The 19,680-nt window shown below is 30.7% G+C and overlaps 2 protein-coding genes across 2 annotated transcripts in view; one reads left to right on the forward strand and one right to left on the reverse strand.

Moving 5' to 3' along the window:
* The window catches only part of LOC115881726 (monocarboxylate transporter 12), a 37,745-nt gene extending 25,414 nt beyond the window's left edge, over window positions 1-12,331 (reverse strand). The window contains exons 1-2 of the mRNA XM_030899342.1: window positions 12,199-12,331; window positions 4,967-5,346 (exon numbers count right to left, since the gene is read on the reverse strand). Coding sequence (XP_030755202.1) covers window positions 4,967-5,084 — 118 coding nt within the window. The 5' untranslated portion in view covers window positions 5,085-5,346; window positions 12,199-12,331. The remainder of the gene's footprint in view (window positions 1-4,966; window positions 5,347-12,198) is intronic.
* Window positions 1-19,680, forward strand: part of LOC115881728 (endochitinase A) — a 194,971-nt gene that overhangs the window by 36,799 nt on the left and 138,492 nt on the right. Inside the window, exon 2 of the mRNA XM_030899344.1 lies at window positions 17,920-18,226. Coding sequence (XP_030755204.1) covers window positions 18,152-18,226 — 75 coding nt within the window. The 5' untranslated portion in view covers window positions 17,920-18,151. The remainder of the gene's footprint in view (window positions 1-17,919; window positions 18,227-19,680) is intronic.

A 19,680-nucleotide genomic window follows, 5' to 3' on the forward strand; every position in this document is an offset into this window, starting at 1 on the left:
AGGTACACAAACAAACAAACAAAAGATAATACAAAACATTATATAAATAATATTGTCAGTCTTATTGTTAAAATAAACATTTATAAATGTTTACAATGTCAAAGAACAAAAAAATTAAAATAATATTCAAAAATATTTAGCCAGGTTATAGCAAAATATCAATGACCTCTAAATAAATTAATTTCGATGTCATTAGTAAATATAGCAATAGCAAACATTAGACCAGTGTTTTCAAGATCAAATTCGATTTTCAATTCAAATATAATTCATTTACGGCGTAGAAAGCCTTGTCTAGTAAATAAGAGTTCAATGCTTTGCGAAATGAAAAAAATGATGTTATGGATTTGATTTCAAATGGCAGGTGATTGTGCATTTTTTCAGAGTTGTACAATATTGAACTTTTAACTAACTCTGAGCGTGGGGTAGGTAGATAAAGATCTTGCTCCGCGTTCCTGAGTGGATAAGTGTGAGATGGCCTTTCTTGAGAAGCTGATACATGTTTACGTATTAGGCAAACGGATTCAAATATAAATAAGGAAGGAAGAGTCAATATTCCTAATTCTTTAAAAAAGTCCCGGCAATGAGTTCTGCTGTTTAGTCCTAGTGAATATCGAACAGCTCTCTTCTGGAGCTTGGAATTTGAAGGGCATACCTGAGGAATTGCTCAGAATGGAAGGGCATACCTGAAGTGCGACTCAAAAAGTGCATAATAAACAGCTCTAGCCACTGACAAGTTAAGCTCCTTAGAAATAGACCTTAATGCAAAACAGGCAGAGCTCAATTTTTTCGACAAAGCTTCGATATGTATGTCCCATTTCAGAGAATTGTCCACAACAAGCCATAAGAATTTTACAGATTTTACGACGTCAATGGTGGGGTTGTTAAGTACAAAAGGCTGCAACGAGTTTTTATACGACAAAGCTTTAGTTTTAGAAATGTTGAGACTCAGGAGGTTCGAATCGCACCAAGATTTAATGGTTAGACATTTCAAAATTCTGCTATGGTATTAAAACAACTGAATTAGTTAGATAGTTTCTTACAATATCATTACAGGATATGAACAATCCTGTAATGACAATCTGACAATCATATGGGTCATTACAGGATCAAAACATAACCTGTAATGACGCGTATATAACAATATGAAAAGTAATAATCGGGAAATACTATATTGTGACCCTGTATAATATAGTAAGATAATTTAAAAATATTCCTATTGTTTGTATATTAGAATTTCACTTATCAATGTAGATGATTGTCGCTAAAGCATAATAAACAAAAATGTGTCTAATAAATAAATTATCAAATCAAAATAGATTTCTAACTAACTAGCATTATGAATAAACATATTGAGTCATTGTTTCATTAACACTATTGAAAATCAAAAAAATTCCTATTAAAAACACAGAGAGGTAGGTATAGTTTTACTATGGTTATTGCTTACAACAAACTTAACAAAATTGTGAGCTAAGCAAGTGGAAGATTTGAATAAAACTGAAAAAAGTACCAATAATAATTTGCTATTTGTTGTTTGTCATTGTTGAAAACAAGGATATAATATGTTTCATTTAATAGCACATTTCAGTTTCATCTTTAAGCAGCTCTTGTTCAACTGTACTAAAATACCGTTTCTATGCCTACTATGACGTCTTTTTATTCGATCGCACGCTTAAAGACCGAACCCACGTGTTCTTAAATAATTCTCCAGATACATTAGTCACAAAATTACTCCTTCCTACTAGACGGCACAAAATCTTTGCCTAAATTAAATGCTTCCTGACTATATCTTATAAAAAATTCAAACAGTTGTTGCCGCCGGTTTTATTGGAACAAGTAGAAGATTGTTTAATTTTGTGCCTCATTTATAATAGACTATAAACTTCGTTGTTAAAATTTGCTGAACGAATTTGTCTTAAATTCACCTTCAAAAAAAATTGATGAGGTTTGATTAAGAATGAATTTGGTGTCATTATTCGAATGTTTTGTAGCGTATTTCCTAACTCTAAGTAGAGTAAGAGTAGAAAAAATATTGTGCTGGGTTGGTGTTGGTTTCTAGGTAATTTGACAATTAAATAAAGCTGTCTCTTTAGTTGTCAGTTGAATTGCGGCCAGAAATGGTTCAAAACGAAATAAGTAAATTACCAACAGATATTCTGGCTGAGGCGACAAACGCCATATCCAAACTACTTTAAAATCCGGAATAACTTATGAAAAGGAATAAAAAAATTTTCAAAAATGGAAGCAATTAAAAAATGTGCGAGAAGAAATAATTTTTTTAACCTGTCCTCGCTGTTAAAGTATCATTTAATCTACCCTTGCTATCTTAGTTTTTTTAGGAGATCTTTTTTTGTGATACAGATTTTTCCAAATAAAAAAATCATTTTTTTTCAAAGGGGTATATTCAGAAAATGACAATCAAAATCTTTCAAATTAAATATCTCGGAAACAATGCATTTTCGAAACACACTTTAAATAGAGCGAACATAGAGCTGCATTAGAGCTCTGTACGTAGAGGCTTCACTGGTCGTTTAGCTACTTACCGTTTCCGACAGGCAACATCTTATTTTTATTTAGACCTTTATTTTTTTGCTAGTATAATTTAGTGTAGCGACCAAATGCCAAAATTTTCGCTTAATTTCAACGTTAACACCTTAAAAATTATTTAGAATCATAACAAAGGTCCCTTTCTAAAAACACGCGGATGAAACACTCCACTTACTGGACTAGAACCGTTCTGTTTCCCAAGTGGAAACCAACTTAAAGCGGAACTCAAAAACCTAGAAGACTCTATCTGTAACCTGGAATCAGAATCCTCCAACGGTCTAAGACTAGGGTTCCCGGAACCGGAGCCGTTTGTAGGAACAGGGAATTTCGGTACCACGCCTCTAAGGTTCGGTACTGGCTAATTTTTTGTTCAATGATGGCACATTTCGCCAACCAGCAAGCAAGGATTGGTTTTCAAAAATAAAACCGATAAAAATATGTGTTTTAATGAAAATAATTATTAAATAATCAGTCAAAAAAATGCAAATTTCTATAAAAACAACATAAAATATAACTAATATATTAGGAAACATTGTACTTAATAATAAAATAACATATCTAAACTTCAATAGTAAAGAACAATTAATTACTGTTAACGAGTAAAAAAAAATTCGGTACCGAAGTACCGAAAGAACCAGGAATTTTTATTTCTAGTTCCGGTTCTTTGATGGCTCAAAAGAACCGGAAACTCATGATACTGTCGAGACCGGGATTTCCCGGTTCTGAAGCCTAACCTACACAAATAAACACAAGTGAAGGAAAAACCGAAAAAAATATACGAAATTTAAAATTTACACCAAACAACATAAACCAACTTATAACTAAATTTGATAATAACCGATAATAAATTATTTTTGTGATGTTCATTTCCAAGTTGACTGGGCGCCGTTTTTTTCGATCATACTGTATTATTGAATTACAAACTGTATTATAATATAGTATAATAATAATAATAATAATTTATTTCCAGAAACAAAAATTACAAAATAATAATACTACATTGTAATTCCTACAGAGATAAATAAATTATCTGTGTGTAGGGCTGGATGTACCTATATAATAATTAACAAACTACTAATACCATAGATTTAGTAAGAACAGATATCACATTGTGCATTTTAACCCGATCAAACAATCGGAGGTTGACTACGTACTGTAAAAACCAACTGAGATAGAGAAGGCGATATTGCCACATCTCAAATTTGCGCCTATCTACTTAGTTTGATTTGCAGAAAAGGTGACTTTAAAACCTTCGCCGGATATCAATAAATCTCAATTTCTTAATTAAATTTATAGTTTATTTTTAAAGAAGCATGCGTAATAATATGTTATTAACCAGAAGATATATGCGTTATTATTAAAGGACATGTTTACTGTTTAATGTGCTGAAACGTCTAGAACTATTGGCAACGTCGCTGCTAGTCTTCCAGAATGAAATGAGCCGTCCGTCCCACCACCCCTCGCGACGGCCATTGGTCCGTTACAGCGTACTACGTTTAGCTTACGGTGTGTTTGAAGTCGGAATCAAGTCCGAAGTGAACTTTTCAGTGTTTTTCATTAGTTTTTGTTTTTGTTTAACGTACTTTTGAATCTGCGAATTTTCAATATGGTAGGACAGTGTCAAATGTGTGGAAAAATAAGCTCAAATTATCCGAATTTGTCTTTTTACAGGCAGGTATTGTTTCCGCCGTAATCGTACATAGGCGTCCTACAAGGGAGCCTCTCACAATTAAAATAATTTCTAATTATATTTGTTGAATTTTGATCTATTAAAATAAGAACGTAGTAGCCGGTAATTGAATTATAATTCGTCTCAATTACTACCTAACTGTTGTAAATCATAACAAATTTGAATATAAACGTTGCATTTGAAACTTTATTATAAGCTAGAAAAAGTGACATTTTTTTAAATTGCGTCATATTTTGGTCATTATATACGATATTCTAATGGAATTTTGCTCAACAAATAAACAAAGGTGTTTACCCGTCCTGTTTTACATTTTATTGCTTTATTATATCTTATATCTGCCCCTTCGGTCTTGTTTAGACAATTTTTTACCACCGTACAATACAAATACCTCTTTCTAGAGTTATTTGTGCGGTGTGTTTACCTTTTTTTAGAATGGGACGAACTGTAAATAATTCTTAGGCTACTAGTTTTATACATATCTAAGATTGATAAAGATTATTTACATTTTTCCAATATTTGGAATTTCGCTAAATTCTATCAATATATCTTTCCATATTTCTTAATACAAAAGTATGCAAATAATTTTAGCCATGTTTATACCAACCAGCTTATAACTAAATTTGATAATAACCGATAATAAATTATTTTTTTTAATTTTTTTTTTCAATTGAAAAGAAAAAGGGGTATAATATTTTGTCGGGTCAAAATACATTAAATCAATCAATCACTTACTTATAACGTGAATCATGAACGACCCAAACACCACCATCCAACCCCATCCTCCATCCGGCGGCGGCGAGGTCTCACTCTCCTCCTCATCCTCCCTCTTCTTGGGCACCGGATGCGACATATCGCTCCTCACGAGCCTCCAGCTATCTCCTCACACACTCTTCGCCAAGCTGAACACTCTCCTCTGTCAAATTGTCGCGATGTTTCGCGGCCGACGTCGGGCGCAACGTGGATCGACGCTCACGACGCTGAGCGGACGCAAAGTCGCCGCGCTGTGGGTTCGTGAACAACTGTGGCGAGGCGCGCGAGAGTTTCGCTGTTTGGTCGTGTTTCACGGCGGGATGTTGGACGCATCTCTGCAGTTATCACTGATGCCCGCCGAGCTGGAATTAGATAAAAACAGAGACAGTCAAAATTGGATAGAAGTAAATGTGGTTTTAGGTTGAGATGACGTTAATTGTCACTGTCAAGTTTAACAGTCATTAGATATAGGCATGGAAACATCGCAAAAAGAAACAGGAAAATCGATCAGTGCCTTCTATTAAAAGATCAGCCTACGGGCGAGATTTATGACGTCACGCTAGTTAGATATAACGGATTAATAAATATGTTGTAGAATACATGGAAAACATAAATATTCCTCAGATTTTTGGTTTGTATTTTAAAAATGATATAGTTTACATGAAATATACATAATATACAGTTAATAACTACAACATATATACCTATTTATAGTAATAAATACTTTGGCAAATAAACTATGAACCATACAAATGCAGCAAATGTTTTACAATGTACAAATAATGTATACGTACATAAGATAATGGGTAAAATGTAAATATATTTTAAATTTTGGGGTTTGAAAATCGATCTAATTTAACAAAAAACATTCAATATCTACTAATAGTGATGTATTACACAAAATTTATATGTATATTTTGCAAGTATCAATGTTCGAAAAATTATATTTACAAATAATACAATATTATCTAAAAAAAGGCGTCAGCGATGGCTATGAAATGAAGATCGCTGGCATTTTATAAGTAAAATTATTCTAAAATTTTTGATTTTCTTGGGATTTTTAGGTTCGGGAAAAACGCTGATTTAAGTTTTCATTTGGGTTTCATTATTTTATTTGGTTTAAAAACGTTTCGGCTAACTATCAGCCTTCATCAGTGTTGTGTCATATGAGAAAAAATAGTGTCGAATATAATCCAAAATTACATATACAATATAATTCACACCTCATAATGTTTACTGCAATTAATAAACTAATATAAACTTATCAAAAGATGACCACATATTTTTAAAAATTATTATTCTTAACACTAAAATTATCTACATTGACTATGGGTACGCAGTAAACATTATATGTGTGGTGTGAATATTTTATATGTAATTTTTGGATTATATTGGACACTATTTTTTTTCATATGACACAACACTGATGAAGGCTATAATGTTAGCCGAAACGTTTTTTTTTAAACCAAATAAAAATAATGAAAAACCAAATGAAAACTTAATCAGCGTTTTTCCCGAACCTAAATCCCAAGAAAATCAAAAAATTTAGAATATTTAGAAACAAGGTTCAAGAATATCAAATTTTCCAAGATTGTAAAATTCTAGTTAATTATTTTATGTGTACAATTATTTAAGGAATGTCATCGATGTTCATTTCCAAGGCAACTAGACGCCGATTTTTTTCGATGATACGGTATAATTCTTACGTAAAATGTAAATAACATTAGACCAATTAAAACAAAGAAATATGAATTTCTTAGTATTTTTAGTAACACCTTTATTCTTAAAACTTAATTTTGTATTATGCAAATATACCAATTTTATTGTTATTTTATTCATATTGTATTCAGCCTATTCATTCTTTTTACGTTTCTGTTAGGTAGACTCCTATAATAAAATTTTATAACGATACCTTCAACTGTTAAAAAACTATTAAAGAATATCTTTAATTTTTCAAAAACTTTAACACCCTGTATCTTGCGTAGGAGGCATTTCTGACCCATAGTGTGCTATATCAAAATTAATATTTGTACGCCCCCTATCATTCCCCGAAAACATGATCGACTTACAGAAATCACCCTTTCTATGTATAGTAACATCATCATCATCATCATCATTTTCAGCTTATTTAACTACACACACCGGAAAAGTCTAGGGATATTACAATTTTATCCAGCCATCGTCAGTAACTTTATTATTTGCATTTCTGATATAATAAAATTAAAATAAACAAATAGTTTACAGGACGTATTGGAAACAAAAATGCGAGATTTACCGAATTTTTCAAATTTACCTTGATCACTCCATAAAAACGAGTTAAGTTGACCGATAACTCTTTTTCCTTGACCAACTTTATTTGCAATATCTTGAGTGCTTTTTCCATTTGTTGTAAAAGTGACGCCCAAGTATTTAAATGTACAGACATTTTTAATTGTGTCGATTTGGTTCCTACATCCAAATCCTCAAGTTCGTCATCACCCACTACAATGTACTCCGTCTTCTTTGTGTTTATTGTTAGGCCCCATTTCGAATATTCCTCATACAGTTTTCTAAACATATAACTGGAGTCGTCTCTGTCTCCCGCTATTAAGACCGGGGACCGGTCTAAGGGAAACCAGAGTGTCCTTCTCTGAATCCACTTAGACAAATCTTGACAGGCGCGTCCAAAATCGGTGGCTAAGTCCTGTCGGGGACCCAATGTTGCGGGGTATAACGCTTCCCCCTGGTCAGGGTTACGGTCGAAGCCCACAACGGCGAAGAAGGCGGAGAGGATGGACCTTAGTACGGCGTATTCGGCGGAAGTGGCTACCCAGCTTTAGGGATAATGTATAAGCAGCAGGGAAAATTGGTCTCTTGAGTTTTGAAGGATACCCAGTTTAAAGGGAAGAACACTCTGACTTAAAATTACCTGGTCCTCCTAGTAAGGGGTTAAGGTGTTGGGTCTGCAGCTCAACACTTCAACACACAAATTTCTCAACAAAGCCTCGGACCCGAACCTCAGCCATTATACTCGGCCATATCATTGTCAATGGCCTATCGGCTACTCACTGAGAATAGTAAAATAGCGCAACTAATAATAATAATCCTGCAACTAAATAGTCGGCCGACTAAAAATTGGATGTCAGCGCATAGACGGAAAGTGAATGCAGACAAAGTAATAAATAATGACCATTTCTTAATAGCTCATTAAGTTTTTATTTAATCGGCATTTATTTACCAAAACAAAATTTTCAGAATTAATTCTGTAAACTTTGACTGAAATGAGATAAAATCAACACAGGTGTTAAATTTTAGAACTATTAACACTTAATCCCTGAAAATTAACAATGTTGTTTATTTCTAGCTTCTAGCAAAATATAAAATTTTCCACAATCCAAACTAGCGTTGTCTATGAAATGAAGATCGCTGTCATTTTATATGTAAAATTATAAGGGGAATGTCATCGATGTTCATTTCCAAGTTGACTGGGCGCCGTTTTTTTCGATCATACTGTATTATTGAATTACAAACTGTATTATAATATAGTATGTTTTATAATAATAAAATACAGTATGAATCAGTCAAATGCGCTAAATCTGATAGTATTTAAATGAAAGTGCGTCCTCGAAACAACGCCCGGACAGGACGATTAGTATTTTTAATTGAATAAAATCTTTATACAGAGTGTGTCATGTAACAGTGGCTAATACCAATTTTCCAGTTACTCTTTTTAAGACTTGTTTAATATTGTTTTCTTAATCATTGATAGTTTGCAGGAATATTACTAAAGACATAAATAGACTTGTTTGTTAAATACTGATTTTTACATTGTATTCTCCATTTTTGATAAACAATTAAGACATCTTAAACAGATATTATGTAAACTGCTTTTAATTACACTCTTCATTAAGAAATTGTATTATATTACAGTGTATTTTTGTTAAAATGTTCTTGAGTGGAAAATAACATTTATTTCAAAAGTAAATTTCAATACTAAGATTGATAAAGATTATTTACATTTTTCCAATATTTGGAATTTCGCTAAATTCTATCAATATATCTTTCCATATTCCTTAATACAAATGAATGCAAATAATTTTAGCCATGTTTATAAGTGTGTACGTACTTTAACACGAGCGTAATTAATGTTTTTAAGTGCTCCTAAACACACTTCATTATACACAATTACTATTAAGCAAATATTTGATAATAATAGTACAGAAAAATGGCAAAATCTTATCTTTATGTTTAAATAGTTCCATAATAATTATTGTCTCCAGGTGTCTTATCTGCTTGATATAAAGCTGGGACATTTTTTTTGTAGTGACACAATCTCTTCCCAGATTTGTACACTACGCATAAAAGCAAATTTGAATTAAACATGAAATAATACCATACGATTTAAAAAAAAACGGCGTCAGAGACGGCTGGGGGATGGCAGTCGATGGTAATTTTGCCCGAGGTCAATCTCTAGACGTCAGTTAGTAAAAGTTGACATTAAACTTGTCAAAAATTAACACTGACTATAGAAAGATTGAAAAAATATAGAGAGCCTTCCAGAAGGATAGAATATTTTTTCTGGAATTTTAAACAGTAAGGGCCAAGTAAACGCAGTCTAGGGCTTGACCTCGCCAAAATTATCACCAACTTTTAGTCCCCAGTCATCTTTGACACCTTTTTTTTTCGATCGTATGGTATATCCTTCCTTATATTTTTCTATACAATGATTAATCTAGATATCAAATGCCAAGATACACATTTTTCATACATCGATCTAACGATTTATCAATCTCTTTCTTTTAGGAAAATTGGCCTTAGTACAGAAGAAACGTCAGTCAAATGGTCGATTAACCTTAAAAAGGGCGCGGAACAAGAGATATGTAATTTTCCAGAAAGCCTTCGTTAACAATGAAGGAGTAAAAGCTTTCTTTCACGTCCATTTTCATTATAAACTTCTATAGGTAGATACAAAAGAACTGCAGATATTTTGATACAAGCTACTAAAATGGTCATGTTATACATTGTATACAGATTATAAAGGTTGTCCTAAATTTGAAGGTCCGATGATATGATACATCATTGGTTTTTGAGACCCTATACAGAGTGTGTCTTAAAAAGTGCAAATATTTTTAGGGAGAGTACATTTTGACCACAGAAACACGATTATGAGCTTTTTTTCACGAAAAAAAGAAAATTTGAAATTTTTTTAGTCTTTAGTTAAAAAACATAATTGTTGATAATATGGCAACATAGGTAGTAGATTAAATTTACAAGAAAGAAAATCCAGAAAAAATCCAGTGGTCCTCAAAATTCTCAAAGTATAATTCACTTATTTTTGGTTTATTTGAAAAACGGTAAAGAGAAAATATGTTTCTTTTATCAAGATCTACCAGTCCTGAAAATATTTGCACTTATTTAAGACCCATCCGGTATAACTATTAAAAACATTTTTCCATGTTCAAATTCATTTTATGAAAAAAAAAATCACACAGAATATTATAATTTTAGAAAAAAAAGTTGATTGAAAATAACTTCAACACTGGTGTTGTATTTTTTTATTTTTATCACTTATATATTTTTTTGGGCTACTACAAAACGAAATACGGAAACTAATGTTTTACATAATGTATGCCTGGTGACACATTGCATGATACTGAACGGGTTTAGGGCACCATGACACGAAAGGCACTATTTCTGCGAAATTATTCATACATAACAGGGGCTTATGTACAAATTTATCGATTGGAAATGATATACTGGACTGTTTTTACAGGTAAACAATCCGCGAAAATCTTTAAATCCAATAATAACTCATTCCCTGTTTATTTTGTTTCTTTTTTGTCTATTTAAACCTTTATTTTATGTTTCTAGTGTATTTTCTTGTTGTTTTTGATTTTAGGGATTTTTAGCTCGCATTTTGACATGTCCAAATTAAAATAATTTTAATACTTTTTCTTCTACCCCCCTCCCAATTTTTTAATTCTCAATCTAACAAAAAAATAATATACAGTGTATTCAATTTAAGAAAAAAAAAACAAAAAAACATTATTTTATGTTTCAGAAAGTTTGGTATGGATTTTTGTACATCCTGTATGATTTAAGATTACGATATTTATAATAAAGTAAGTACTATTACCAACTATAGTATGTACCTAGCATAGTTTTGGTTTCGGGATACATCGTGTATGTTTTTAATCTTATTTTTTTTTAAAAAGGTTGGGAAATATTGTTTTCTTTTACTTATTTATATCTCTGAAATTATAAAATCAAATTTAATAATGTCTTAGGACTATGTATTCTTCATACAAATTTTTGCTTGTTCTAAAATTGTTAATCTCGTTTATATTTTTCCAAATTTCCATACCATTTTAGAGAAAATTGAGAAAAACCTAAAAATCTAAAGCCGTTTCTATGGTAATATCAATTCGATTTAATTTTTTGATAGATGGCTATTATTAATTTTGATTAATGTAATACTGTAAGATGTTAACGTATGGTAATTTCCGATAAATATTATCACCCTTTCCGTAGCATTAAACTAAATAAATTTTGTGTTTCTGTAACATTTTAAAACATCAAAAAATATTACGTTAATTAAAATTCTATGAATTACAATCTATCAAATAATGAAAATGAAGTTATATTACCATAGAAGGCGCGTTTTAATTTTTAGTACAAAATGCAACCATATTTTCATGTTTTTCTTAATTTTTTCAAAAACGGTATGGAAATTTGGAAAAGTATGAACGGGATTAACCATTTTAGAACAAGCAAAAATGTTAATGAATACTTTTTCTCAAAATATCAATAATAAAAAAGTTTTTTTTCCTCTTGTAAAGACAATCCGGGGACATACTGTATAAAGCGGATGTCAATTTATTTTAAAAAGTTTTTTAGTTAACAATTTTGTTTATCAAACAAATATTTTACAACAGCTTTTATCTTAAAATAATTAGTTATATTTATTTGTGTCAAAATGATATCTATTTTTCTAAACGATTTTTAATTTTCAATAAACCATTCAACAAACAATAAACTTTATAATACATGACGCAATGTTCTTTTGTATTACTTTGAACCTTTTTTTTAATAAAACATTCATTAAACTAATTAATAAATTCAAATGTCGTTCGGATAATTAATTCAGTAATTTATGCATCTAATATATTCATCAGTAACTAGTTTAATTACATTATTTATTCAAAACATGCAATACTATTAAGATATAAACTCACCATTGACTAGAAGATCGTGTATTTTCAATCATACTTCTTCAAACAATTCAAAAAACTTTACATGGAAACAAAAACCAAAGAAAGGGACTTAATATTTTATCAGTGTACCGTGATTCACGCCAAAGCCATGGTAATATCTGCCATCTGATTCTCAGCACAGCACTGCAAGCATCGTTCTCTTTCCTTGACATAGAAACCACGTGACTTGCGCCCTTCCAACCCTCATTATATTCATTGTTTTACTTTCTGTTTATCGAATCGTTATTTACAACTCCCTAAAAATCCAAATCCAAACCCTGAACTCAAAAATACCATGTTTAAAGCATGAATTTTACTGTTTTCCAAGCATTTTACTAAATTCATGCTTGAAATTGGAGCATTCGAAGAGAGACGGGTGAAATGTCTTTATCTAAACATCAATTTAGTTGAGAAAACTGCGGTTTCCAGCTGATTTTCCTGATTGGTCGGAGGCATGCGCGTTCGGGAGCGGAAAATTCCTAAACGTTAATCGTGGATAACGAAGAAGCACGTGATTTTGTTTGAGGAAGTGTGATACGGCGCGTGCTGGTGTTTTTTTGGAGGTTTGATCTAAAATAAAATAATCAATACAGCATACTAATAGACAGATGGAAATTGCGTAAATAAATGAGTGTTTAAAATAAAGGAAATTTAAAGAAAAACATTTAGGAGAATTCAGAAAATTTGAATTTCCATTTTAGAGAAATCTTGTTTTTATTGTAACAGATTATTTCCTTTATATTATTATTTATATTATTAACAGATTATTTCCTATGTCCTTTACGTTCAAGTCGATGTTTTCGGTTATTAGTTTCGGGAGAGGGTCTTTTTAACAGGAAGTAATAAAACAAACATCTTTCAAACGTGACTTTTAAATTCCCAAACTTATAGAAGGGCAAAGCAAATAAACTGTAGTACTTAGAAGTAAACAGAAAAATTGTAAAGATAGACCTTAGATAAAAACGCTGGGACGTTGTAAAACCAATAACCATCCTTGATAACATGTAACTATCGCCGGATGTTTGTAAAGGATCTGGGAACTTTAGGAAAGCACGTATCTAGACATAAACGAGAATTAAATACGTAAAATGGTCATAGTACTGCCATCTAACAACGGGAGGTCGAACCAATTTGGTTTGAAGGGAGATGTCAAGCTGACCAATCAAGCAAAGAACAGTACCTTTAGGAATGATCCTATTGGCTAAGTACCGAATGCACCACCCTTCAACCCTGTAATGTTGGAACTCGGGGCTGTTTTTAGGCAGAACTGGTAGAAACCTATCCTATCTAATATGGAGAACAGCGTATAACTAAACTCATAAATTAAATCAATGCTGTCAAAAATGCAAAAGCATATAAGCGAGACTTCTGTTAACTTGTTTAATGGGGCATCCTGTATATTTTACAAACATTTCAGTTACACACATACAACTTAGCAGAAAAAAACAACAGCGGGTATATTCAAGCTGATCAAAACAGTCATTCCTATTTATTAAATTTTATTAAGGTCACTTTTTGTAATAGATAAGTAGACTAGAACAAGAGATAATAACATACAAGCTTTACTTGACAATAATTGTAGTAGGTATTCAGCTAGCTCTATTCAATAACTACCCTATCTAATCGAATTTTCTCCACACAAAGACGTTACACTCAAAGTTAACCAAGCGTAGAAATTTCATTAGTTTACTTCGTTTAGTTTATTGTGTTTTACAGTGGAAGAACGTGGGATAATAGAGTAAATGCTCTAATAGGAAAAAAACATGAATCTGAGATAAAAATATGAATGAAAATTGCTTTCATAGATAAAAATAAAATACTGCATTTAAAAGACTCATTTTTCTTCTATTATTATTATCAGTACAGTCTCATTTTCGTGTGTTTTACGGGGTTTCTCGTGTATGAGTAGATCTACAAAAATGTTGTTTTCACAGCACTGGCAATACCCCAGACAATTATAAATAAATAAATAAATAAATAAATAAATGCCTTTATTGTCAAAAAAATTTACAATTTGTAAAAAAAGGTAAAGTACATAAAATACAAACAAAGTAACAAAACTAGTAAACAAACAAAAACAGAATACAAAACAAGTATACAGATTAAATTGTCAGTCTTATTGTTTAAAATAAATATTTATAAATGTTATAAATATTTATAAATGTTACGGCGTAGAAAGCCTTGTCTAGTAAATAAGATTTCAATGCTTTGCGAAATGAAGAAAATGATGTTATGGATTTGATTTCAAATTGCAGGTGATTGTGCATTTTTTTCGAGTTATATAATATTGAACTTTTAACTAACTCTGAGCGTGGGGTAGGTGGATAAAGATCTTGCTCCGCGTTCCTGTGTGGATAAGTGTGAGATGGCCTTTCTTGAGAAGCTGATACATGCTTACGTATTAGGCAAACGGATTCATATATAAATAAGGAAGAAAGAGTTAATATTTTTAATTTTTTAAAAAAGTCCTGGCAATGAGTTTTGCTGTTTAGTCCCAGTGAATATCGAACAGCTCTCTTCTGGAGCTTGAAAATACGGTCAAATTGAGTCGCACAACACGTACCCCAGAATGGAAGGGCATACCTGAGATGCGACTCAAAAAGTGCATAATAAATAGTTCTAGCCACTGACAAGTTAAGCTCCTTAGAAACAGATCTTAATGCAAAACAGGCAGAATTTAATTTTTTCGACAAAACGTCGATATGTCGATTTGTCTACAACAAGCCCTAAGAATTTTACAGATTTTACGACGTCAATGGTGGTGTTGTTAAGTACAAAAGGCTGCAGCGAGTTTTTATACGACAAAGCTTTAGTTTTAAGTTTTAGAAATGTTGAGACTCAGGAGGTTCGAATCGCACCAAGATTTAATGGTGATTAAGTCATTTGATATAATTCTATGAAGTGCCGTGGCGTCCTTGTTGCTCCAAGTGAAGCTAGTGTCGTCCGCAAAAAGACATATTTTACCTCTGATGTTTATGTTAGCAATGTCGTTAATAAAAAGAAGAAACAAAATAAGGCCTAGTGCTGAGCCTTGAGGTACTCCACATTCTATTGGCTTACTAGAAGACAACGTGGTATCCACCACCACAAGTTGACTTCTGTTGCTCAGATACGACTTAAACTATACGTATGTACATATATTATATAGTCACCTACTAGCGAAAAGTTATTCCATTATTTCCCTCGATTTTTGACAGAGATCTACCGCAAGCTACACAAACAACTATTTTACAGTCTTTTTCGATAAATCACAATAGTGTCACTTATAATTTAAGTTCTGCTACAATTTCCTTCTAGATTTACTACCTTTAAACAACTATCAGCAGTAGAATAAATGATAAATAACATAAAATAAGCTCGGTAAAGAGTGACAAATCCACAAAATTTCAAATCAAATTCAAATGTGTCAAATAAATTGTCAAACAGAACTGTCAAGAATCCCCATAAGTATAACTTGTTTTAAGTTTTGACAAATAATAATAAGATCTTAAATTAAAATAAATATAACGTTAAGACACGAACAATCTTATCTATAAATAAAAATTGCTACCGTATATTACTGTCTCGGATTAATTGAATAGCTTATTTACAATACCTATCATTTAATATAAAAAATTCTATTGAGACAATAGTACAATGATTATCAAGATATTTTATAAATTTTGTGTATCTACACGTGTGATTGATAACATTTTTTTAACTTCATTGTTCATAGGGGGTCTTAATTTGTCAGTAATGTCAAGTAATTGAATTGTTTATGTAAAATTATTTGTTTAAAAAATTCTCTGCATTATTTGTTAATACTTATTCCTGTTAGATAATTAAATTTGTTACATGCTAAACACTTTATGCATTTTTAAACTTACTGAGGCATTATATTTTATTTTATAAAGAAGGATTTTAAGTAAAGACTATATTCTTTTCGATATCTTTATAAGTTTCTTAACTCATGGACCTACAATAAACTTAATGAAGTGAACTGATCTTGTTTTGTACACCGCATTAACTCTGATTTTTCCATGTGAAGAATTTAAGGGATGTAAGGGTTTTTGGAACTATTAAATTTATAAGAAACAGGCAAACAGAATCTGGTTGTTGCTGACTACTGTTCGTCAAAACTTAAACAAACTATTTTTTTTTGCTTGAGTTTTTTAATTGTATACTATTATTAACCCTAAGCAATTACACAGGGTGATTCGAATTGTTATCGGGAAACTTTGGCCGCATATTTTGCAAATAAAAATTAGTAAAAAAACTTCGTATAAATGTATAGTCTGAAATGTTTCATTTCGGAGATACAGGGTGAAGAAGTTAGTTAGGGTGTTAATGTAGATATTTGGATGAAAATCAGTGTCTATTAAATAACATTAATAAATATACACTTCGAGGTTAATAAAATATGATCGAAAAAAAGGGCGTTAGCGATGGCTATGAAATGGGAATCGGTGTCAATCTTATGTAAAGTTATATGGGGAATGTCATCAATGTTTATCTCAAAGCGAACTGGACGCTGTTTTGTTTAGATCATACTGTATAAAAATGCATATTTACTGTATAAATTAAAAAATACAAAGAACGTGTACAATATTTTATTCGTATGTTAATTATAATAAAATTTCGATATTTTTTTGTTAGTCTATATTAGTAAATAATATAAACATATAGGAACCGGTCCTACAGAAATTTTTATCAACTGTTATTTCAAAGCCTACTATGACGACATTTTTTTCAATCGTTTTGTATAACAATGCATTTAAAAAAAAGTAATATATTTTAAAAGATCAGTCGCCAAATTGTCAAGAAAACAACAATTTTAAAGCTGAAAAATTATTTATATAAAGTTATTAATAATTTATAACATTTTTGAACATAAATTATTTAAGGAAATTAAAAAACATTATTGCGTTGGTAACACTTATACAGGGTCGTTGATGTGTATGGGAACGATCGATTATTAGGTAAAATATACAAACTACCGCAAAAAGTTAAATACAAAAGGTATAGGGTTTTAAATTTCTATTAACTAGTAGTAAATTTAAGTATACATGGTTGATCATATAGTTGTGGCACTTCAAATTTTTTTTTAATAATGCATATTTCAATTTTTCCTTCAATTTTAAGCAGTAATTCTAATACACATAATGTACATTCAACCATTTCCGAATTATGAAGTTTTGATTTTTAAATGTTACCGAAAATTTTGTAATTTTTAGACTTTCTAATCTCATTTTATATATCTGTAAAGTAGCACTGTTTTCGCAGAATAGCATCGTTAAATGAAATCGAACACATCAACATTAATTAAATCGAATTGTTCAAGTGATATTATTTTCAAAAGTCAATAACTCGGAAACTGTAGGTTTGAGGTACATTGTGTGTATCTCGATATTTGCTTAGAGGAAAAACTGAAATATTCAATAATAAACAGGGGTTTCCATTTAAAAAAATGAAGCTTTGATGTGCCATGACTTTATAACCGACTCTGTGCACTTAAATTTATTACCCGCTAATAAATATTTAAAAAATCTATAACTTTTATATTAACTTTTTGCGGACCTCGTATATTTTATCTAATAATATCATCGACTGTTCCCATACATATCAGCGACCCTGTCTAATAAATAACTATTTGCTTGTAAAATTAAACAAAACATTAATGTAATATTAATTTCTGCTATTATAATATCCATCCTTTTGTTTCAGGAAACTCACAACATTATCATTAGATGTCACTTCATAACTATCGATTTTATGATTCTCCTCTTTTACCCTGGAATCTTCTCGCTCTGCCCAATAGATGTCCTCAGTGGTCCCGTTCTTTGAATTATGGAAGTACAGAACGCAAATGCGCCATCCTACAAACTGGCTTTATTTACCGCTACACCGAAGAAAAGCTTCAGTATATTCGCGCGACTCGATCTAGTAAGCTGCTGTCATGGGCGGCTGTCACTCGCCAACGATGCTCGTCATCGCGATTGCCGTTTTCATTGGAGTTGTTCAATCGAGAGCGGTAAGTTTAAATTATGATAATTTATTAATTATACTTAGTTTTCTGTTCATACAGATTTATTGTCCAAATTAGAGTTATTATACAAATAAAATTGGTTAACGTTAAAATGTTAACATTTAATACTTTTTTTTAAAGTATATTAGGTAAACAAGAAACTTTGAAGTTATAACAATATTTTTTGACATTGTTTTTATATTTAAAATATGTATAGATGAGGTTAAGTTAATTACAATAGGAAATTGAATGTTGTCAAATAAATATTGCTTTAAATCATTTGACAATAATATTCACTTGGAATAATTATTTTAATATTGTACCGTATGATCGAAAAAAAAAAACGTCCATCGCTGACGCCGTATTTATTCGATCATATTGTATATTTTAGCGTTTTACGTTTAATGGTAAATACTAAAATAACAATTAATTAAAGAAAGTAGAATAATAACAATTTTAGTTATTTTAATATAATTTTAAATGCAAACTATATATTAATAAAAATATAAAAAGTGTATCATAAACGCATTAGTTATGATAACGCTGTTTTTTATTATGATTTTTTATATAGGGTGTTTCAAAAAACATGTGCCATCTCTCATGTGGAGATTCCGCGCATAAAAGTAAGATTTGTTTTTCATATCAACATAGGTCCGATTCTGCTTTGTTTCGTAGCTACAGGGTGTTAGTCTTTATATTTTTTCGATTTATTATAATTTTCTTCCAAGTATGTTTAGCGTTTCGAATGAAATTTTGAGGGTAAAAGTTACTATAGATGCGACATATTTTAGAGCCAAAAAAGTGTCGACATATTTACCAGGGACGTGCATATGGGTTATCACTCGAATATGTTTCTAAAAACATGTACGTCACTGATTTTTTTCTCTTTTTAGCAAAATAGTAACAGTTTAATGCGGATTAAAAGTTGTCTTTTGATATTTTGTCGGTTTCAACCTCCTTGATGAGATAAGCGCAATTTTATTAATTTGCCTTGATCCAAGTCTAATAGCAACTTTTAAAAAATTGTAATATCATTAACTTGCAAGATTTTTAAATAAGTACACACTAATTCCTCAACAAAAAATATGAAAAAAAGTTCCTATAAACATGAGTATGGAAATGCATAGTTTTAGAGTTACAGGATGTTAAAACTTTTTAAAATTAGTTTTTTGTAATTATCTTAAATACCATTATTTTTTTATTTGAAATTGCTGTAGGTTGGACTAATAATAATAACATTTAATAATAAATTAGGTAAAATATATTATAATTTATTAGTTTTATTTTAATTTTAATTTTATTAAATTGTGATTAATAAAATTGCATTTATCTCATGAAGGAAGCCGAATTAGACAAAATGTCAAGAGATAACTTTTAATTGGCATTAAACGGCCTACACAATTTTAATATCAAAAGAAAAAAGTCAGTGGCGTTCATGTTTTTTTTTGAATAATATTCCA

This window comes from Sitophilus oryzae, unplaced genomic scaffold (assembly GCF_002938485.1).
Source record: "Sitophilus oryzae breed Bouriz unplaced genomic scaffold, Soryzae_2.0 scaffold_172_pilon_pilon, whole genome shotgun sequence".
Taxonomy (NCBI): Eukaryota; Metazoa; Arthropoda; class Insecta; order Coleoptera; family Curculionidae; genus Sitophilus; species Sitophilus oryzae.